Here is a 24,034-nt window from a genome sequence, read left to right on the forward strand (position 1 = left end):
TTAATAAAATGTTTATTTGTTGTGAGAAGAAAGAGAGGAGAAAGACAGGAAGCGAGCAAGAAGAAAGAAGGAAGGAAAGAAAACAAGTGAAAGTGAAAATGAGGTTGAATATTTTGGCATGTGGTGTGAAAGCTTCTTCAGAAAGATTTGTGTAGTCATATTTACTTTATATACACATAAATACGTGGCTAGGCAAGAAACAGAAGTTTCAGTTACCACAGTCAAGGGAAGGGCTTAATTAACAGGCTGCAGGCACTGAGTCAGGAGGTTTGGCAATTTGTACTAGGATGATTTAAGAGATTCCTGCCCCTAGCTAGCCATTCTACCCAGAGGTTATCATCCTCTTATGAGCCGCTGCACTTCACAGGCTGGTATATATCCCTGTGACCTGAAAGCTGTGGCAGTTTATATTAATATGGTGGATTCTGACATGTGGTAGTCAGGGAGGGGGCCTGCTTTCCCTTGCAGCTCTTCTGATGCAGATGGTGATGGTGATCTCTGTAGAGCTGTGTTTGGTAATCTGTATGTTGCCCCCCATGAATGCCCAGTTTAAATTTCAAAGCCCTCATCAGGAAGCAGTTCAAAGGTAGTTAGAAGTGCATGTTCAGACTCCTGTGGCATCAGCACAAGTTTCTAAACAAATTAAAAAAAAACTTTCAAAAGTCAAAAAGACTTTTGCAAAAGCGTTTCAAAGCCCCATCTGACTGACGATGTTCTGTGGCTCTTTGTTATGAGCAGCTTTGTGGTGCTGCTGTTGGTCACAATTCCCTCTCCCAGCACTTCGCACATGGTGTTGCAATTCTCCACTCGGAAAGTCTTCATTATTTCTGTGGCTGACACCATCCTCCTTCCTGAACAGTCTCCCTGGGCTCTTCAAGTCAGGGTAACTGAGTTGTCCCCAAATGTGTTGAAAGATATGGCATGTTTGTATACTAAAATTGTCTCATTTTCTCCTCTCTTTCAGTCAACGGGGATTAGACCTTATTTGGTTTAACGAGGTATTGTAAAAAATGTAGGAAGTGCTTCTGGCTTCCCTTGAGTGGTGCTGGGGCTCACCTCCTTCCCGATCCTTCCAAAGACCCAGCTTTGAGTTACTGGTCAGTTCTGCCCACAAATGTTTCACCGATGCATCTGGTCCTTGGAGGGACCATGGCAGGTCACGGCCAATAGTCCATCAGGTAACTGGAGATTAATCGATGTTCTTGTAAATGAGTGAACAGGGTCACAGCGGGTCTTGGCAGATGTGATGCAATGCAGAGATCTGGAATTCGCTGGGGAAGAGAAAGTGGATTTTTCTATTCTAGTGACACTACGCTTCCCATACTAATTTCTCACAGTCTTGACAAGGCAGCTATTGCTATGCTCGTTAATAATTAATAGGTCAGAATCAAAGCTTTGATTTAAACATCTTCAATAACAATATGCAGAGTAGGACCTTGGTCTCAAACACATCAAAACTCCAGCTGCTAAAGACTGGCCACTAAAAAAACTTCCTCACATGACTTACCTTCCTCATGTGTAGACAATTTTGCCTGAAGGTAACTCGAATAAGAATAAAATAGATGAGTTAGCCTAAGCCCGACAGCCCCTGTCCTTAATAAAAGTGATGAGTAAATATATATTGGGTAACACCACCAGCTGACAAGGGTATAATTTCAGAAGGTCTCTGACACTAGCCCAGGAAACAAGATTTTCATCAGGTACCTAAAGGTAGAGATAAGCTCCTGCTGTGTTTCTGAAAATCCCACCAGGGCCTTGGCTGAATACTTAAGAGCCTGGACCTTGCAAAACCTGTCCTGGAACCCCTTCCTCCCTCAATCCTTGCAGATTTCCAGCTCATTCCTGTAGTTACTTCAGGCCCCAAACTCTCGCACTTTACCCACTAGTTAAATAAACAAGGTCTGAGAACTTTGCCACTTTATTTACTCACCTAAGGAAGAATGACTTTTCCATTTCCAGCATTCCAGGGGCAACACATCTGTTACAAGGTACTGTAAAGAAGGTAGCACATCTTACCTGCCTCAGTGAGTGCACTGGCTTGGGTAAGCAACAGCAGCAGGACTTAAACCAAACAACATGAAGTCATCAATCTATTCATAGCCTTGAGCACTTTCAGCTGAAAGCACAGGTGTAGGACTGCTCATTTGCTGTGAGTTGTTTATGTTCTCAAGTCTTCCGTTGGATAAAAACATTGTCATATTTAGGGTTTTTTGAAGGTTTGCTTCTGTATTTGAGTAAATTTAAATGGTATCTGTTTAATTTCAACAACTTTATTTGAGTGTGAAAATCCCTCATGTATCTTGCACAACTGTACAAATAACACTTTTGTCCATTTTAGGCATAAACATGGTTATCATCACACTGCGTGCTATCAAAGATTTTATTTACAAAACAATTACTAAAATGCCTGATGTCTTATTTCCATTTATTTATTTCTTACCCATAGGGTAATAGGTCCACCATAATTGCCTGGTGCATTTTATAATAGAGAAGAAAAAGCTATGTTAATAAAATCTAACAAAAACTCACAAATAGCTACAAATCTGACAGAAAATGTCTAAGAAAAATTCTCCCCAAAATACAATACATTTTTCCACACATACACAGTACAGAATAAGTTCAAAGGCACAGCTTTGACTTTTGCTTTTGTAGAAGTATATAGAATTATCACCATGTGAAGGAATTGAGAGAACAGTTTCATACCTGTCAATAGGTAATGAAATGAATAATCATGGTTGCATTGTCATTTTCTTTACATAATTGCTTCTTATCATCATATTTAACATATGTGGCTCTGAATCCAAAATCTTCCCAGTCCCCAAGTCCCTTCTTAACCTTGTCACTACTGACCAGAGAAAGTAGATTTTTCCAGATTGTGCAAACTTAACACAAATACATATATAATAAGAACAATAGTCAACTTAAGGCAGTGTATAATTCAATGCTACATGTCTTTTCTTCTCTTTTGTAGAGATCAAATTTACTGGATCAACAGAAAGGTGCATCAATATACAAAGTTCGGTGTAAACTGAAACCTACAATAACACGTCTTTTAAGGAGCCAGATAGAGGAATTGATATGAACAAGTGATGACTTGGCAGAATGGTTTTTAAGGAATGCATTAAGACCTTAAAGGAAGAACAGATGACAGAGTTTTGCTAAGAGTGAATTTCCTGTCTTTAATTCAAATTATAAATAGGTCCCGTTCCAGTAATTTTTTTGTAAGACTCATTAACATTTGACAATAAAGGGGGGGGGGGGCGGGGGGGGGCAAAAATGGCTCACTCAAACTGACATCACACAGCATTGGCCCACATGCCAGAATTAAAAAAGGCACAGATTGGCCCCCAAAGTGGTCTAGAATAGCACAAAAATCTTTTTCGGCTACAGGAACATTCAGTCGTACTGGTCTGCAATCTGCCCACATTATGAACTACATTTATCTGCCCAGGATCTTTTCCATCTTCACCTCCCTTGAAGAACGTCCATGAAAAGTCCCACATAACACGAAGTTTTTAGAACTCTTTTAAGTATATGGGCTTAGCTGATACCAGTCATTTTCATTTAGCCCAACCTGTGGTGGCTTCCCCATTGATGTAGGCAAAGCCAGGAAAGTGTTGCATGTGCTCATATTCAGAATTTCTGCGCGTAGTCAAGGGGGTGTACATGTCACTAGAATTTCCATATCTTGTGGAGTGCATGGATGGGCTCGTGTAGCAGGAGTTTGCGGCTGGGACCTCCGGCCAGCGAGGAGTCACTGGTGTGGGATGCAGCCTTGGAGTACTGCTCATCAAACAGGGCTCCATTCTTGATGTTGGGCTATTGAAAGGGTACTACAATAAAAACAAAGAAAAACAAGTTAAAGAATTCTCTACCATGTACATAATTTTAAGATAAGGGCTGGTGGTATCACAATTCCATGTTTAAGGAAAACAAAACCAAAATCATATGAATTAGCAGCCCTCCAACAACTAGGTAACATACCAAAGGCGGAATATCAGATAACTAGTGCCTGCAGTCAAACCAAAGTGTCATGGAAAGTCTTCTAAAGCAGTCACTGCATTTAAATATTGAATTAATTTATCAAAGAGCTAGGTACTGGCAGGTGTATCTGGGAGCAGAAAAATAAATTGAATTCATCTAATCTTTTTCTCACAGCTTTTACTTGGAAACTTGCTATTCAGTAAAAAACACAGTGTAAAATGCCCCAACTCTTGCTCACTCCACTGAGTTTTGAGGGAGAAGAGCAAAAGGATCTTCATTACTAGAAAGGTGCCTTGCATTTTAAATGTTCACAAGCCATCCTGCCAGTTTGCACAGAAAAATAGCATGGTCTGGCCTCAGAGTGAGCAGCTAGTTGGAGAACTTACGCAAAGAGGCAGGCAGAAGAAGAATCTCTCTATTCCCCAGCTGTTCGCAGTGACAGCTGGAAACTAGAAATCAAAGAAGTTCGAGAAATGCCTCCCACTAAGGAGAAGATGTGCTGAGGACAGGACAGGCAGGAAAACAGAGAACAGCTTTTGCCCTCTATAACCACAGGCTGCCCAGCAACAGAAAGTAAACTGTGCTTATGAGTGCTTGCTTAACATATATTTGTCTTCTTGCCTGTCTTACAGGAGCAGATCATCTGTGTGCTGTGCCTAAGAAATGTCTCTCCTTGTTTTGCCCTCCTATTGTCCATCTGCATCACAGAGATGGTTAGGATCCCCATTCCCCTTGACCAGCCATGTATCTTCAGAGCTTCTACATTTTAGATGCAAATGCGTCCATACACACAGGGCTATACCTTTTCTACAAAAAGTGTCATAATTTTAAATGTCACGATCTTGGATTGTTTGACACTGTGGTATTTCCTTAACTAGAAAGCTGTCACCAGAGTAGGACTATCACTTCTTCTGATGCTTACAAACCTGACAAGCTGGATGCCAAAATTTTATATAGCTGAGGACTCTAAAACCCCTTCCCCATATTTTGGAGGCTCATGGAGAGAAGGGCTGCCATAGTTGTTCCTAGGAGGGAGATGGCAGTGATTCCCAAAGGGTCTTATTACATTACTCCACTGCCGGATGAGGCTGGGGTTAATCAGTTCCATAAGCGGGTCCCCAAGGCAATTACAGCAATGCCTCCACGAGGAGTTTCTGCTGACTCCCTCCAGACCACAGCCAGGAAGGCAGCCCTGCCTTGGCAAATGTATTCGAACAGCTCACAAGCCTGAGGCAGCTCAAAAGCCACACACTGTCCACTCCTAATTACAGAGGAGAAAGAGAAGATTATTTTTGACCAAAATACTGTAGTTAGTGATTTAGCATATTCCACCGTGTCCTGGCCAGTTAGCAGATGAGAGAGAAGAGACTAAAGCTGTACAATGCATTATTTAGCATATACTTCTCAACACCACAGAGACTGTGGATTTACCTGTGCAATCAGCTGCTGAAACAGGCAGGTAAATGGCAGCACCGTACTGGAGCATCAACACTTCACCTGGTACTGCTAATACAGCTATCCAACTAATGTTGTATTGGCAACACTGGTAACAAGTCTATACAAGATCATCTAAATTTCCATCTTTACCCCAGCAAAAGGCTTTTCAGTAGGAAAATTCAGCAGAGCTTGGACACTGACTGTAGAAAGCCTTATATTCCTTTGCAGAAGAATCAAGTTTGTAGACTTGCTGGATTCCCAGAAGCTTTTGCTGAAGATAAGAGCTGCCAGTGCCCAGCAACAATGAAACTCAAGCTTTGAAGTTTTATATGAGGTGATTTGAATTTAGGATCATGGCTCTCTCCTTTAACTCGTTGATTAAGGACAGGGCACTCTGTCAAAAGACAAGTAACTTGCAAGTCTTCTAAGTAAACAGAAAAGGTTCTGGAAAAAGTTGAACAATTTTCATATTTTTAATGTTTGGGAGACTAACTAGTAGATTTAGGATGCGGCTTTCCTGGTCTGCACCAGCAATACACTGAAGTAATTTTCATGCTAGTGCCTGCTGAGTGCCTTCACCTGAACATCTTGGTGAACAAAGCTCATGCCATAATGAATATAGAGGAAACAAGTTGTCATGTTATTCACTACAGCTTCAGAGTTGAATTCATCTCACCTAACTTTAGTTGTCAAAAAGTCAGGCATCTAATAGAAGTGAGTCATTTGTGCTCTGTCTACAGCCACTGGAAGAATTTATCAAACCTTGAGATAAATATTTAAGACAGAAGATGAGCAGTCCTCAGAAGATGGCTCTTTTCTTCCTCCTGCTACATGATGTAATCCATTAGTTAGGTTGGCTCAAGTTAAATAATAGACCCTTTTCCATAGTTGTCAAATCCACAAGTTGTTTCTTCTAGCTGATCTCAAATATCCCACTAATGACCGTGCACAAAATGCTTTGAGATGGTAGGAGTCAGGACCAGGATGGATCATTGGGAAAAAAACACATTACACAAAATAATACAGTTTTAACTTTCTGTTTTCTGTCTGTCACCTGTGGAGCTGTAAGATGTGGGCCAAGCTAGAAACATTCTTTTTTGTCTTCAGTAGTGTTTTACTTGATACCAATTATCATGGTCTTTGCCTTTATTACCCATTGATCTATACCTGAAGTCACTGTAGATTCTTGTATTAAAGAATATACTTACAGCAAGATTACACTAGACTTTTGCCATAATGCTCCGATGATTATCTCTTATCTTCTTCCCAATGTGATATTTGATCTGCTCTGTTGTTAACCATAACAGAATCCTTTGCCATCCTGACTCAGTGCAATTTTCCTTTGAGGCTGTGAAACTGAGATTGTGACTTATAACAGGGGGATTACTTGCTTTCATACCCCTTACAAATGCCAAGAGAAAGCCCTGGCTTCAGCCAGGATAATTTGCTGCTTGATAATTTGTAGACTGCAAAACTTTGATCTATAAGCAAGAACAACAAAATGAACTCTGGGAATATTGTGGTGGGTCTCCTGGTTGTACATGGCATTATGTGGGGAAGCCACATGATGTCTTTTAGGTAGTGTGGACCTAAACCTGTGCCATTGAGGGAATGAAACCTTGGCTCCAGGAATAAACTTCAGGATGCACTGAAAAGGAAGGATAATCCTCCTTGTATCTGCATTCAAGAGGCCATGCTAAGGCTTACTAGGAAGGCAGGGCTAATGGCTGTGCTTGAGGGGACAGGATACAGTGTGCTGCTTTTCCTTTTCATCAAGTGCACCCAATGCAGCTGTGTTTATGAATGTGTCATGAATGTAGAAAGAATAATTGCTTGAAAATAACATGGACCCTAAATATCTAGTATTTTACAATAAATTCTGTTATGACTGAATGCAAGATGGAAAGTTTTGTAATGGTAGGTCAGCTAATCGCAAATGAGTCAGTGACTTCTTTTTCCCTACAGTGAAGAGACTATTGAAAGACAATATTTTTAAAGTACTCATTGGCCCCTGCCTGACTATTAACTCACCCAATGAAGCATCTATTCAGCCTTGTTGGAGTGTCCAAAGCATAGCCATCTGGGCGGATGCCTGCCCATGCTGCCTGAATCACCTTTCACACTCTACATCCGGTTTAATGAAGAGTGCTTAAGCATGCTGAACTCAAAACACTGGGGCCTAGTGATCTTTGCCAGATATAAAAGCGACGTTTGTTGGAGGGCTCTTGACAGGAAATTACCATTTTCTGGGTTAACTCACACTTGCTGCTACTGCTGCCGTTAGACCTAGACAAGAAGCCCTTTAAGTCTGGGAGACTTTGAGCAGATTATTGTTAAGGCCTTGCCCAAAAATGTAAAATTAATTCAATTTCTTTTATTATTATTTTAGAAAATACAACGTTAAATATGTCCTCCCATGAAGGGAAGACTGAGTTCCTGCAGTGTGAGGATGGAGAATAATCTCTTTATTATCCTCAGTTCACTGACTGATTATGCATGGAGGTGAAAGGTGTCTCTGTCCAAACAGCAAAATATTTTCCTTATGAATGTGCCTCTGACTTTACATTGCATTAGTTCACTCTTTTGCAGAATGCTGTAAGTTAATGTTGTACGTTGGCTACTACCTTAAACTCATACCAGAAATTATAGCAATTGTGAAGAACTGGCGCTAAATTAACTTCATAAAAATATGCTTAAAATCTCAAAAAATGACATAATCAAAGCTATTGATTGATTGCCTCATTTATAACCCTTAATTTGATCCTTTTCTCCACAAATTGAAGCTTATTGAATATTAGTCTGTCCAATAGGTTGGGTGAAACTTTCAAGTCAATCTAAGGGATTTTGGTATTTTTGGGAGTGGCATTTGGAGCCTTATGAAAATGCTATTTGTAATTATTTAAAAAAAAAAAAGTTACGACATCTGTTTCCTGTTGCATTCAATACATAATTACTTCAATTACATTCTAACAATCTCAAGTCCATTATGAAGCCATACAGTTAGGAACAATGATTCTTGTTGCATGGGTGGGATTTGGACAGTATTTTTTTTGTTTCTGTCATTACTAGCTGTTTGGTGACAGAGTGGTTATTGGGAAGGGTATGTTATTCTTACTGCACTGGTACAGTCATGAACTTATACTGTGTATGTGCTGGAGGAACTTTTCCCCTTCTTTTTTTTTGTGAAGTAGATGGGCCAGAACAACGTGAATGGATGCTAAAACATGGGCTCTGTCTGGGAGAGGATTTCTTTGGCTCCTCCACTGTAACAAAAACCAGTTACTACTTTCTTCCAGTACTTTCCCCATGTAAATCCTGCCACAGAGGCATATGAAGGGAAGAAGTGGTTGGGTAGAATTGCAGCATGCAGCATTGCACAGAGAAAGCAAGTGGTGCTGCATCTCATAGGGCATTTCTGGGAAGTTATGTGAGACCACTGCAGTCCTCAGAGCAGTTTAGGAGAGTCGGAGTACAGACACGGCTTAAAGCTGCTTTAACTATGGGCCCGACACTGTGCTCTGTGCCTCTGAGAGGTGCAGACCCAATCTACCACATAACAGCAGACTGTACTACTGCAGCATTTTCCAGACTGGTTTGTTCTGTCCAGACCATGGAAGGAAACTATGCTCTTCATAAATCCAATCTGTCAACAACAAAACAGTAGCGCAAGCACTTGCTGATATAAATGTGCTCCTCCTAGTCCCAGAAGTTGATTAGTGCCTCTTTAGGGCAGAGCCCTAGTTCAGGAACAGCTGACCCTGACTATGCTCCTGAGTGCAACAGGAGATAGCTTAAAAGCAGCCAAAAAACGCCCGCAAACCTTGTCTTTAAGGTGGGAACTGCATCTCAGGGAACAAAAAGGGAAACACTGCCATACACTTCTATGGCGCTCTGTTAAGTACCTCCACCTGAGATACACCATTTGGAGGTGGTTGCTCCATTTTGGAAGTGCAAAGGAAGAAAAGGTAAGAGAAGGCTGTGTGCAGCACGGGTCTAGGAGAGCTTCCCAGATCTAAGTGGCTGATCTGGCAGCTTCTTGACTGAGTCCCTCTTACCTACTCTGACATGAGGTTTGCACAGAAAGGCTGGAGGGGAGCTGCAGCTCCAGCAGGTTCCCTGCTCAGCATAATTGAGAGAAGAGGACGTTTGCATGCTCCCCAGACTATGCCTGCCCTGCAGTGCACATGCAGTCCTTAGATAATTCCTGTGTATGGAGCATCCGTCACAAAAAAACCTAAACAGATGATAACTCTTAAGTCTGGAAATGAGATGGCAGGAAGGAGTTAAGAGGAATGATGCAGATCTATAATGTCTTGCATGGCGAGAGTAGATAAATAGGGAAAGAATATTCCCTATTCCTTATCACCCAAAAAACATAGGACACCCAATGCAAATATGAGATAACGGACATAAAATTGACAAGAGAATGTATGTTTCATGCAACCCATCCCCAAGTCTATAAGTACAAAAAAAGCTAAAAGAACTAAAAAACTCAAAGACAGGGTAATGGAGAGCAGTTTGCTACAAAGTACAACAGTCCAGCTGCTGCTTCCTACTGAGGATGTCTCTAAGTTAGCCCTTGCCAAAGACAGTGTGGCTATGCTGGTGAAAGGACTGCTCTCTACTTACCCTATTTCTAAGACTTTTCCTCCACACTTTCATTTCTGGCCACTGCTGGAGATAGGATCTGGATAAATGGACTTACAATATGATTCACTATAGCCATGTATTAGAGTACTTACAAATATATATCATATGTTTGCCATTTTTCATACTGCCTGTACAGTGATCCACATTCATGTGATGTGCACCTTTATATGTTACCAGATACGATAAAATATAAAAATATATACTGCTGCAGATTCCTCTAATTACTCTTCCTACTAAAAGTGTTATCCTGTGATTTACAAAGAAAAATTACTGCAGCATGAATTACTTTGTATTTAAGGAAGAGGTGGAATGATATGAATTGAAATATTTATGGATAGCCTGAAAGAGGATCAAGACCTGTCCAGCCAGGGTGAAACTTGCAGACAAAAGTTGTGATCAAAAGCCAGTCAAGCATACATTGTGGAGGTGGATTAGGTGGTGACATTGTGAAGGAGTTACCTTTGAAGGGGGTACCTCTCTGCTAAACTCAGCATAGGTTGATAAGAATACTCGGAGGCTTTTAGACAGAATTGTTGTCTATTTTCTACCCTGGCATCTGGTACGTAAAACTGCAGAGGCAGGGAACTGACGAAACAGTGTCAGTATAGATATGTTTATGTACACACAGTACACAGTCCCCTTCTATATGATGATGGAGTAGCATCATAGGATTGTATGCACTTCTGCACTATGGCTTAGAGAATTAGGTAGTAACAAATCAGTCTGTAGATCATTTTTCTTTATTTGTGTGCCAGGCTCCTGGCCAGTAAGCCAAGTCAAGAAATGAGCAATCAGGCCTGGAGTTACAAGGAAGCAACTGTTCTGAGAACTATTCACAGATGCTGATGAAAGAAAAAAAAAAAATCGGATTAAGACCAAGGTTTGAACAGACTGTCCCTGTCAACAAAAAGCCTCTTAGCCATCAGTGGGAATTAGTCAGCCTATACTGCCAGAACGAGCCAGTTTTAGACTTATGCTTGGTTAGTAGCTGCAGATGTTACTTCAGCAGAACATTTACTCCCCTATAAAGTTTTCTACAAGCCATCCCCTCCATTTTTTTGCCTTCTTGTGCATCTGAGGCCACTGATCTTTATGAAACTGTGAGCTACTTATCAAAATTTCTATTTAGACCAAAGTCACAAGACACTTACCACATTCCTCTGTGAGCCAAGGTAAGCTCCAAGACTGTCTCAGAGCTGGGAGATAACAGTAACCTCAAGGGCTCTCACCAGTCTGTTACAGGATGGGGTGTGAGTGAGCATGGAGCTGTGACACATGGTGCTTCGGTGGTATCAGCCTTAGCAACTACTGCTGTCTCATTTCCTCTAACACTAGGGGATTCAAATCATCCAGAAGCCTCTCACTAACGTGGACTTGCCACTGGTCAGGTGAGTGAGGCTTGGCTTGGGACACCCACCTGCACTTTTCAAGAGGTGTACATAGTACAAGATCTACAGCTGTGTGACTTCTTCCCCAGTACAGCCCCACTGTAAGGATTCCAATGACAAAATCACGGTAGACATCCTAAAATTAATACAATGCAACCATCATTGTATTGTCAGGTTGGGATCAACATGCTACCTGTTGGCAAATACAATTTAAAGGGTCACTCATTCCTTTCCCCTTTCCCAGCTGTTCAGTTCCCCACTTCCACTAAATAAAAGTTACTCCCTCCATGCCCTTTGCTCCAATTCCACTTTTCTTGTTGATGGTCTGTAAATGGCAGCTGTGAAATGATCCATCCTAATGTTCTACTAAACAAACAAACAAAATAATCAAGCACAACTCACTTTTTTTCTTCAGGACCATTTCTCTGGGATGGAAAATAGCCTCAAAATAACTGACCTGATAAAACCTGGAGTATGTTGCTCTCTTCCACAGAAGGAGGTTGGACATTGTGTTCTTCAAGACCAAAATAGTAATCTATTAGTAATAGTAATCTAATAGTAATCTGTAGCCTAAAACCCACCTCGATTACATGTCACCTGTTTTGGCTTAGACCCCTGTCTGGGACAAGGTCTCTCTGAATCCATGTTTGTAGAGGGGACCTTAGCCCACATACAGAATTTTTTTCTTAGGAGTTAATCCCTAGACACTATCCTAAAAAGCATGATAGAATATTAGCTAAGGTTGAGCCAGAGTTCTATATTCGGACTGAATGTAGATTATAACAAAGAGTTATGGTCAATACCTCCTCTTCTCAACTGATTATATTACCACAGCCATACACATTGCATCTCCTCTGGTTTCAGTATAGCAGCAGCTGTTTATATATTCATTGCAAATTTGGCTTCCTGTATTTTGATTTTGCTAGGTCATGAGTCCTGCTGCAATTCCTTGCACCATGTTCCCCTCAGAAAGTCTGCTAGAAAAAGAGTAGAATCATAGAATCATAGTATCATAGTACTTCTCTAACATCTTTGTAGGGACATCTTATGAACTTTTTTGGTTAAAAGTAGCTAAGAAAGGACTTATCATCAGGGCAGGCATTTTACAGAAGCTCACTTAGCTTTAAAAAGAGTGTCAGCAAATTCCATATTAAACCTTTCAAGACTTTTAGATTATTTTTGAAAGTAAGGTTTCAGTTTGTAGCTCCTGTCAATACAGAATGAGTACATTGGTAGGGTTTTGTTAGCTGGGTCCTGCTGTGAGATTCCATCTCAGTTTACAAGCAGCATGAGAAAGAACATGCTAAATACACATTAAAAACATTTTGCTCTCAAGTGTGATCATTAAAGAGTAGCTGTTCTTCATGTATGTTAAGGACAGTTCAAAGGCTAGCAAGAGAGGAAGAAATGATCTGACATCTGCACTTGTAGAGACAGCCTATTACAGTATGAAAAATATTTGCATGATTTTAATGTGTGTTACTATTTCCATACAACATGTTAACCAGGACATGAATAAACTAAAAATGTGTTGATCTTGATTTGCTTTATTTATTTCTTGCTTAACTTGTGCTGTCCATGTCAGTGTGACAGACAGTTAGTTGTCAGAGGGGAGAAAGAAATGCCTTGTGCAGGTGATAACATTTCTAAACAGTAAAAGCCTAATTCTCTGTTTTACACACAGATTCATGGCCTTACAGACCATTTCAGAACCAGCACTCATATAGGTTTTCTGCAGTAAAGGATAAGAGAGAGTAAAGAAAATCAGTGAGCCAATTTTAAGTCAAAAAGTGATGCATTCTGGAAAAAATCTTGAGATAACAGGGTAAAGCCTCTACTGAAAAAACAATGAATACAAACCTATCACAGGACACGGTACTTAAATCTTCACTCACTGTTCCTATTGAAGATACAGCAGCTGCAACAACCCTCAAACAAATCCTGACACCTCATGTGGTCTGATGGACCAGGTGCTACACAAATGGATGAGAAGTTGTAGACTTGTTCTTTCCATAAGATAAGGAGCCATTGTTGAGCTGTTCCAAATGAGCATACTGGGTTTGTATAGGACAATTTTCCCAGCAGATCTCAAAAAGCTTTAAGGAGATCAATGCCATTATTCTTATCTTATAGCCAGGGAAAATGAAGCATAAAAAAGAGAAATGACTACTCTGAGATCACCTGGCAGACTAATGCCAAAGACCAGAATGAGATGCAGGTTTCGTGTGTTCTAGTCCAAAACACTACCAAATTCACATCTTTGCATCTGGTATGAAACTGTTCCAGTCCAGTGACGACAGTTAAGCATGGTGGTCCCTAATATACTTGTATAAATTTCCAGTAGATAAAGCATAAGACGTGCCATGTGGGTGGAATAACCCAATACCATCTCCTGCCTGTACCTGCCTTTTGCAAATCTTCCAGCAGAGAGTCCAGAGAGCAGCTTCCTACACTGGGGAAGCACCAGTTGCACGATATACTAAAGCTCTCCTACAGTGGCACTACTTTTGAACTGTTGCCAGATACCATCTTCACACTTAATCTGTGCTGGTTCCTGCTGGCTCAGTTTTGTGAAGTGAAATAGTCCTGAAATAGTTACTGACATTATTTCTCAGCATTATATTAGGAGACTATAGCACACAGATTAAACAAAACCTCTTTGCAGTGGTGCCCTGAAGTTATTCAAACTATATGCAGGACTCACAATTTTGGCAAATTCCTAAACATATGTATTCTCAAAAGCAGAGGCCCCAGGAGAATTCACTATGGCCTCTGCATCTTCTTTCAACTATATGAAAACACTTTTATTTGTTGTTAGGAATCTCTTCCTGTTTTCAACACCTGAGAAACATACAACTAATTATATTAATTTTTGGTTTAGCTACTCCTTAGCACAGAAGCAGTTTCTATGATCCAGACTGCTGGACTTTAGAGTTAGTACTTTAAATTCACAATCTAAAGCTACTTCTGATAAAAGAGTCTTCAACAAAATGAATAGATATCTAGGTAATATTAGAAAATAAAAAAATTAAGAACCTTCAATGACTACACTGATGACAGCTTATTGATTCAGACAGCTAATATGCTGATAAATTTAAAAGCACAACTTTACTTAAATTGTTATAGCAAGCATTGTCAAGTAATAAATCCAACTTACCTGTGATGAGCTTCTGTGGTAAGCTGAGTAGTGAAGTGGTCCAGAAATAGCAGTATCATGTGGTAAGGATGGATACTGACTCTGCATTGGATGGGGATGCTGGTTGCTATAGCTACCATAGTTGTAACTTCCTGTGTATCTAAAATCCATTTAAAAACACTATTTAGTATGCATAATAATTGTATTCCCACTAGTAATTCTAGAACTTTTATGAAACATACAGTTGCACTTCTTTGAATAGGAGAATGATATTTTAAATAACCCTTTAAAAAAAGCACATGCTACTTAGTGAAATTATGTGTTCAGCACAACAACAGAGAGACTCAGCATGTTTCTGTGACTATTTTTAAATTGCATACTCATTTGTGCACTTTCGAAGGAGAAAGTGTCTTTCCCTTTTATTATTATTTTATTGCCATGTTCCTAGTAAATTGCTGCCCAGGCTGAGGAAGTTTGGTAAGATTTGACTTAAAGAACTACACTGTGGAGTTCAGCTATCTCCTTGCATTGGAGTCAGATTTTCCTTTTTTGGGAGGGAGACAGATGTATTAATTTGCATCTGAAGCATACAAAGTACAGCTTTAGCACAGCTGACTCAAGAATAGAGTGGGATTTGAGGTTGGAGAACCTGCCTAATTTCTTTTTTTATCCCAACCCCTTGTCTAGGGACAGCCAGGGATAAAGGAGGGAGCAGTTTCCTTAGCAGGAAGGAAACACTGCAGTCAGAAACACTGACTGCAGGGTCAGTGTTTGTTGGCCATCATTATCTGGGCCACTGACTAGCAAAAGATGCACAGACACATTCTGCAACCTCCCCATCTTTGTGTAGCCATGCAAACATTTGATGCTATTTCAGCACAGAAGTTTAAAAGTTCTTAAACTAATGCTATTGAAATCATAGAATTTTTGGGGTTGGAAGGGACCTTAAAGATCATAGAGTTCCACCCCACCTGCCATGGGCAGGGACACCTTCCACTAGACCAGGTTGCTCAAAGCCCCATCCAACCTGGCCTTGAACACTTCTAGGATGGGGGCATCCACAACTTCTCTGGGCAGCCTGTTCCAGTGTCTCGGCACCCTCACAGTAAACAATTTCTTCCTAATATCTAATCTAAATCTACCCTTTTAAATTTTAAAACTGTTACCCCTCGTGCTATCACTACCCTCCCTGACAAAAGACTCCCTCTCCATCTTTCCTGTAGACCCCCTTTAAGTACTGGAAGGCTGCTATAAGGTCTCTCCAGATCCTTCTCTAGGCTAAACAACCCCAACTCTCTCAGCCTCTCCTCACAGGGGAGGTGCTCCAGCCCCCTGATCATCTTCGTGGCCCTCCTCTGCACCTGCTTGATGAAACACAATGAAACACAAACCATGATAAACAAACAAACAAGGTAACCAATTCATTGTGTGAGAGAGAAGACAGTTATTTGTACAGACTTACTGTTTTTCTAGAAAGTTCAATGTCATTTTTACACTCGGTACTGTTGAAAGTTCTGTTATTCTTTTGATCTTACAATGGTATTCTAGAGATACCATGTCATGTCTTATACCAGACAATCCAGCAGATTCAAAATGAAAGCTGAGCACCCCTTCTAAAAACCTGTTCAGGACATAAGGCCCTGTGCCCATCTTCACTGTTCAACACTGAGCTCTCATTTGTGATATTCACTTGGGCTTAGCTGTAAATATGAGTGACTTCCATAATCTACCTCAGACAAGCTGGGGTCCACATAATATGACTTTCATAGTCTCTCTGTGGAGAGTGGGGGAGAGAGGAACGGCTATGTTATGGAGCTGTTGCTCACTGTTTGTGGTAGGCAGACATCTTGTGGTTTAATTCCTTCAATGCAATAGACTGGTAAGTAAGATCTGCAACAGATGTTTTTGGCAGTCTGCATAAGCCTGACATTCACGGAGCAGCCTTCTCTGCTTGAAGAAGATGCTTGCCTATCTAGTTCCTCCTGTAGTCCGGGGTGCCCTTGGTCTCCCAAACAAAGCCAAGTCCTGTAAGGCAGTCTTTGCACTTCATGCTTTCTCTAGTCATTAAGGATGCTATGTCCTAGTCTGGAAGCTATTGATCTTGTCTCTTTTCAAACACTCATCACTTTTTGCTAGAGTTTAGCACTTTAATTCAGTTGAGCATGGAGTTATAAAGTTTCTTATCCCAATCTCTATCGTGTACTTTTGGTCCAGGAAGCTTCCTCTTTCTCTCTTCAACTTCAGGAGAGAGAGCACTGAGGACCTGAGAAGGAGATGACCATGCTCCTCCCAGGTTGGTATTCTGCCTATCTGAAAGTGCTTGGCTGAGGAACCCTACATCTCTCTAAGAAGAGAGTGTACCTGAAAAATCCAACAAAAATGTTTTCTGCCAAGTACCATGTCTTAAAGTGCCTTCTGAACCACATCTATAGCTATTGAGTAGTGAGGATAATACACAGATGGCATGTCTTTGGGGAAGTCCAGCTGGGAACTAATGGTTAGTCTAGAATCTAGCAGCTACGATTCAGAAAGAATGGTCAATTGATTGTACAGAGAATAATGCAAAGTCCTGCATCTGGGATGGCACAACTCCTGCAGTGGTACAGGTTGGGGCCATTTGGAGGGAAACCAGCTTTGCTGAAAACTGCCTGGACGTTCTGGTGGACAAAAAGTGGAACATGAGTCACCAGCATGCCCTTGCAACAAAGACGACCAGATACATACTGGGCTGTATTAGCGGGAGTGTAGCAGCAGGCCTAAAGATCTGATTATTCCTCTCTATTTGCATTTGGAAGACTACATCTGGAGTATTGTGTCCCATTTTCAGCTTTCCACTATAAAAAGGACATTGGAATGAGTCTAGTGGAGGGCCATCAAGACAGATAGGGGACTGAAGCACGTGACTTACAGGAAGAGAACTGGGTTTGTCCAGCCTTAAGAAGAGAGGCAAAGGGGTGATCTACAACTATCTAACAGGAGGATATGGAGCAGCTAGAGCCAAACTCTTCTCAAAGGTACAGTGGTAGGGTGAGGCAACAGACACAAGTTGGAACAAGTGAAATTCCAATTAGATATGAGGATGTTTTCCTCTATTAATACCACAGATCTTCCATTTACAGTCCTGAGACTCCACATGTGTGGAGAGTATCACTGTGGATTTAGAAGATTTACTGGAGTGAGCTAGAGTAGATTACGAACCTTGTGCTCTTCTCCAGTTTCACAAATCTATGCTAGTAGAGTATAGCTGCTTGCTATAAGGCTTGTTCTAATAATGGGGAACAGATCATGTAGCCCTTTCTTTATTTCTGGTAACATGCATTTGGCCTTAATCAATTTTTATTTTACAGGGAGCAGTTTTTGTCATTGAACTTACATTTTATTTTCTATAAGTGGCCAGAAGCACAAATAAAATATTTGTACAAATCAGTCCAACAGTGTATATTTCAGTCCATAACAGTCTATATCCAAGTCTCTCTTGGGAGCTACTAGGGCTTTATGTTGTTCCAAGGCTTCAGTTCTTAAATGTCTTTACATTGTGGAATATTGTGGTATAAAGCGCTCTGATATTTTAGGTATTCTCTTTCTATCTCAAGGTGCTTTGGAGGCTTTATATTTCACAGAGGATCGTCTTTAGTGTGCAAGAGTGGTAGGAACCCCAGCAGAACTGCTATTAGGAAACTTTCAGGTATGCTGGGTGGCAAAGAGTCTGCATTTGGTGGGAAATGCACCTACAGCAGGGGAATGGCTTGTGGCCTCCACGCTACTTATGCTCTCTCTACTGGGGCCTTTTGCATGGGAGTGAGGCTCAGTCTTTGCAGCTACGGCAGCTGCTTGCTCCATTTCTCTCTTCCCCAGAAACCTGGAAGTCTTAGTGCAGACTTTGATCTTCTCCCTCTCCTTCTTTCCAGGGCAGCCATCTGTTTGAATCTTGCATACAAGGTCTCTTATTTTTTTCTTTTCCTCTCTGAAGATATGGTTCTTTAATGCTTTTAAACAGACTCTGTCTTGAATCTGTGACTGTACCTTCCATAAGAACTTATTATTGTAATGAGTATTGTGCTTCAGAAGACCATAGGTGAGGTCACTGGATTTCCCTGCAGATATTTCTTCAGGAACATGTCTCTGTAGCCTGTCACATTAGACTCAAATCACATAAAAAGTGAAATACCAATACGCTGATTTTTCTGTAGATACAAAGTAAGTACAAATTGTAATGCTTCAAAAAAAAATTTAATAGTCCTATATAGAGGGCAAATGAGCTCAGGAAATCATTGTGATAGAAGCCATGTAAACAGAGATTCACAGAGAGGCCCTATCCCTATGAGCTTACAAAGTCAATTCCAGAAAGAAGGCAGATGTCACTGAAATGTTTAGAAGCATCACCAAAATGTTTCTATCCATGTGTCACACATAAAAGCAAATGGCAAAAGAAGTCAGATTATAGAAGTCTTTGTTGCCTTTCAGAAAAGTCAGTTCACCCAGACAAAAAAGTTTCCTCAAATCACCTACCAAAGGCAAGACATTCCTTTAGTAACAATGAAGTCTCATGTGCCTATACATACGTGCATTTATACATATATTCACCACCTTACTGTGGTCTGTTCCAATTCTTGCATCCTGTTAGCTCCTGAACCTCCCTGCTGCCCTGTTTCTGCCTCCACCAAGTACTCACATTGCTGGATAGGAGAGAGGCTGCATATCTCCATATCCAGGTTTCTGAAGGAAGGGCTTAGCAGTGACATTCCAACACAAATCCAAACCTGTCCACATCCAAGAGGGAAGGCGATGCAGGGTTCAAATTCATCTACTGTCACCCTGCCAAGCAGTATACAATCTTCCACACTGAGAAAGCACTTCTGTAAGGGTAATGAGTGTGCAATGAGACTGAGGAACTCAGTAAAGTCTTTTGAACGTCTTGCCTCATGTCAGCATCTGGGCACTAGCTAATCTTGCTATGTGCCTGGCCCTTCTCCATTGATTATTTTGTGATTGTTTCTTTTAGTTATGGATCTATGAGTTATACACTTACTCAGATGAGGATGGCACAGAAGAAGTGTTGATGAAAAGAGCACTGAGAGAGTTAGTCTGAGTTTCTGAAGTTTTCCAAGATCAAATAATGTTATATAAATTTCTACTGTAATTATTTTAATTGGGAGCCTTGAGCGAATTTTGGTGACGGAGATGGGATTAGATTATGGTGAAAATGTGGCTATTTTTCCAAACTTCGGACTTTTTTTATTTGCAGGGTTAACAGTAGTCATAGAATCATTGAGGTTGGAAGAGACGTCTGGAGATTGTTTAATCTAACCCCCCTGCTCAAAGCAAGGTCTGCTGGAGCAGGCCCAGGACCATGTCTAGATGGGGTTTGAATATCAGTAAGGATGGAGACTCCATAGCCTCTCTGGGCAACTTGTTCCAGTGTTTGATCACACTTACAGTAAAACAAGTTGTTTGTTTGTTTGTTTGTTTATGCTTGAACAGAATTTCTTGTATTTCAGTTTGTGTCCATTGTCTCTTGTCCTATAACTGGATACCACTGAGAAGAATGTCTCCATCTTTACATCCCCCACCAGGTATTTAGACACATTGATTAGACCCTCCCTGACCCTTCTCTTCCTGAGGCTAAACAATCCCATCTCTCTCATCCTCTCTTTGTATGACAGATGCTCCAGTCCTGTAATCACCTAGGTGGCTCTTTTCTGGACTCATTCCAGTATGCCTGTGTCTGTCTCATACTAGGGGGCACAGAACTGCATCCACTGCTCCAGATGTGGTCTCAGCAGTGCTGAGCAGAGGAGAAGGATCACCTCTCCTGAGCCATGGTATAGTAGGATAGCTCTTTGGACACATCTAGCCTTGTGGATAGAACATGGCACAGGAAAACAGGAATCAGAGAAGAAATCTACTGAAGCTTTCTCTTTTATAAAATATTCTCCAGGCCTACTGTGTTTTTAAATAGAATTAAATGAGATTATAAAACTGAGACCTAATATAATCATACAACAATAACAACAGCCAAAGAATAATGATACCAGCATCTTTGCAATACAGACTTACTACATCAACAAACAGTTTTCACTGCATTTCCAAAAAAACCCTAAGCATAGGTTCATCCAAAAACCACAAAAAACCCAAGACACTACGAAGTGACTCACCCATGTTCTTCTCTGTGGGGATAAACAGGTATCCGGTGCGTGACAGATGATGATGGTACATGTGGACTTCTCATGCAGGGCAGCTGTTGGGAATTTTCAGCAGGTGACCCAGCAGCTGTTGTCACAGTGTAGGTGAGTGACCACGTATAGGATTGCATAGCTCCTGCAGACGAACAAGCATTAAAGGAATACAGCTAACATGGGCTGTCATTCACAGAGGTGTTACACTTTGAAATGGTTACAGGAAAGCAACCTAGTAGGCACTGATAACGGAAACATCATCAACCAAAGTGAACAAAGCAGTTATGCCTGAGGCATAAATAAATATACAAATAGATCAGCTGGAGCGTGCAAAGATCCAAAGGTAAGAGACATCTCTGGAATAGCTCAGACTCTGAACTTTTAGTGTGGTATTGTAATTTGAGGCTATCATTTTTCAGAAAAACTGTGATAGGACTTAGAAATTGAGGAACACCAGTGCTAATATTTCTCAGGCATGATGCACCAAATCCTGACATCTCTCTCACATGGAATGGGCTGCTGGCCTGTTTAGCTCTGAGGCTGTTCAGGCCTGGAGTGAGGTGGGAAGTATGATCAGAACAATGAAGGATTAGAAGAAGATGGGTGTTACACAAATAAATTTCTTGAATTCTTTTGCAGTTTGTATCTGTTCCACCCAACTAGGTACCAGCCTTTGTAGTGGCAACACAGTGGTAGATCTCCAAATTATAACAAATATATAGACAGAAATAGCCTAGCCATTTTCTTCCCGCAAATAATATTTCTTTCTTCTTTCGAGGTGGCAAGGACTGGACTTAATTTATTTTTTCATGTAGAGCATTTGTGGGAAGAGCAAAGCAAAGTGGGTTTTCCACTTTGCTTGGAAGGTGCTGAGTTTTTTAATCATCCTGATCCCTTCCAGGCAGGAACTCCAGATTCATGAGCCAGCTGCTGAGAAACCTTTGTCCTTTTGCACACACCCCTTTCACTCAGGAGGCTGACAGATCCATTGTTCCAGTATAACATAGCTCTTGCTGGAGGTCATGACCATACTGGCTGAGATTACCCTGCAAATGAGGACCAGAACACTGAATTTAACCCAATGCGAACACTAGTTTGGGGGTCTCTGGGCACTCTTGACTCTTTTTCAGTAGCTAAAAGGAATTGCAGGAGGTGACTCATTTTTTCAGTGTGGATTCTAGGACTTCCTGTAGTATGAAAGGGCCTAGTTCAGATGGGGAAGTGATTGTATTACCAGGTCTGTGTCCACTCCCTGGCTTTGGGAATGAAAAGCCTATCTCAGATGTGCATAATTTTCTTCAGGCGTGTGTGATTTTATTTGGCAAAATCAGACAAATAATTTTTTGAAATGGGAAATGCTTCATTCTGGGTGTGAATGAAGGCATTCTGAGCTTCATGAGGTAAGTACAGCTTGAAATACTCCAGCTGGGTGTGATTTGGTGCTCTTACAGTAGAGACATCCTTGGATGTGTTACGATCAAGGATATTTGTGCTAGGCCTGTTTTCACATGCCTGCATTTTCCATCACTGACTCTTGAATTTTCAGTCTTTCATGTCCTCCCATTGAAGAGGACCACTGAGATCCCTGAGACCAAAGAGGAGGCATACACATTTGAGCTAGCACATCAGTGCTGCTGTGGCTGTGAGCAGTCATGGTTCCTTGAGTTGAGGAAAAGTGTTTAAGGAAGCCTACCTTCAGTAGAAAATACAGCTTATGTGGAAGGGGCCAAAACTACTTATGCGGTCACCAAATAACTTCACTTGAAAACAAGAGAAAAACTGTTTTGAAAATATCAACAACTTGTCTGCAGAATATTTTGGTGAAACATTTCAATTCCAAAAGGTCAATGTATTTTCCTAGTGTTATTTTCCAAGAGAAAAACTGAAACTTTGTTTCAGAACAGGCCTAAGTTCAAAAGGCAAAAACAAAGAGAAAAGAAAGAAAAGGACAACAAAGATGGTGAAAAAACCCAAATACTTATTTTTAGGTAACATTACTGGGTTTTTTTCACTTTTTCACTTTTTAAATTCACTGTAAAACAAAAGTTTCACTTTGACCTGATTTTATTTTTTCCAAGAAAAATTTCACCATTAAGCCAAAAATCTCATGATCTTCCTAGCTCTAACAAGAAGCGGTAATAACAGGGCCAAAAGATCCTTTGCATTTTACCAAATATGGTTAATTTGACTGGCCCCAGCCATTGTGACAGCCTCCTTTTCTTTTTTTGAAAAATAGTAGGGATCTTATCTCAGTCTGAGGAAAATGAGTCAGTCCAGGACAGCAAGTTGTTTCATGTGCTCCCTGTGGGAAGTCAGACTCTTTGGATGAGAGGACTTGACCACTCCTGGCATTCAAGTCTAACTGGCAGCTACCTCCATTCAATTTTAAAATAAATGTTTAGGGTGTAACATACTTTGTGCCTGTCCAGACAACACAGAAACAAATAATAGGTCTTGCACTGGAAGAGCTGTGAATATCTTTGTTTGATTTTCCTAATTTTGTCCCCAGTACTACAGGATAGTACTTCACACAGCTGCTCTAGGAAATACTCACTTTCTTTTGGAAGTTATGGTTTAGAAACAAATGTATGTTGGGTTTTACTCTGGATTTACAGAGTGACAGAAAGCTGTTCAAATATTTTTTTTTTTTCAGGATGTTCTTGGGAATCTACAGTTGCCTCATGTCTCTTTGCCTTTGTGGAAGGGATGCCATTATTTTCAGTGACCTAGTCACAAAGACAGAGAGGAAGAATAGAAGAAGACAACAGATTTGCAGATGTGTGTATGCATATATTGAGTCAGCCAGGATACTGCCAACATTGTGGTGGGTGGAAAAGGAGGAATGAGATAAGTCTGAAAGTTTCTCATAGTTAGCCTTTTAGTACCTGCCTATGTCCCAGCCCTATATGATTAATTTCCTCAGCTGGCTGCAGAATTCAACTCCAGGAGACGAAATCTCTTTTAGATATGACTGAACCCAACTGAACTATTTTCTGAAATAAGCAAAAACAATAGTGATTGAGCAACATTTTGCTCTGCTTTGTGTTCTGAACATGCAGGGTTTGATTAAAATTGGGAACTTCATTTATTATCACTCCTTTTTCTTTTCTCTTTTAACAAAAATTTTGATTTTGAGGATACTAACCAAGAGGCCATCTGACCTATAGGAGAACCAAATATAAATTGAACAGCTGTCAGTCCAACAATGGCCCTGTTGTCATTGGTGCCATCATGTACACCAGTGCAGAAGGAAACAAAAGTTG

At 40.7% G+C, this 24,034-nt stretch overlaps 1 protein-coding gene across 1 annotated transcript in view; it reads right to left on the reverse strand.

Annotated features, from left to right (window-relative positions):
• Positions 1–3,560: 3,560 nt before the first annotated feature.
• Positions 3,561–24,034, reverse strand: part of RFX4 (regulatory factor X4) — a 98,755-nt gene continuing 78,281 nt past the window's right edge. The window contains exons 16-18 of the mRNA XM_075705850.1: positions 20,751–20,913; positions 14,617–14,755; positions 3,561–3,833 (exon numbers count right to left, since the gene is read on the reverse strand). Of these exons, the coding sequence (XP_075561965.1) occupies positions 3,561–3,833; positions 14,617–14,755; positions 20,751–20,913 (575 nt within the window). The remainder of the gene's footprint in view (positions 3,834–14,616; positions 14,756–20,750; positions 20,914–24,034) is intronic.

Source organism: Pelecanus crispus, chromosome 1 (assembly GCF_030463565.1).
Source record: "Pelecanus crispus isolate bPelCri1 chromosome 1, bPelCri1.pri, whole genome shotgun sequence".
NCBI classification, from domain to species: Eukaryota; Metazoa; Chordata; class Aves; order Pelecaniformes; family Pelecanidae; genus Pelecanus; species Pelecanus crispus.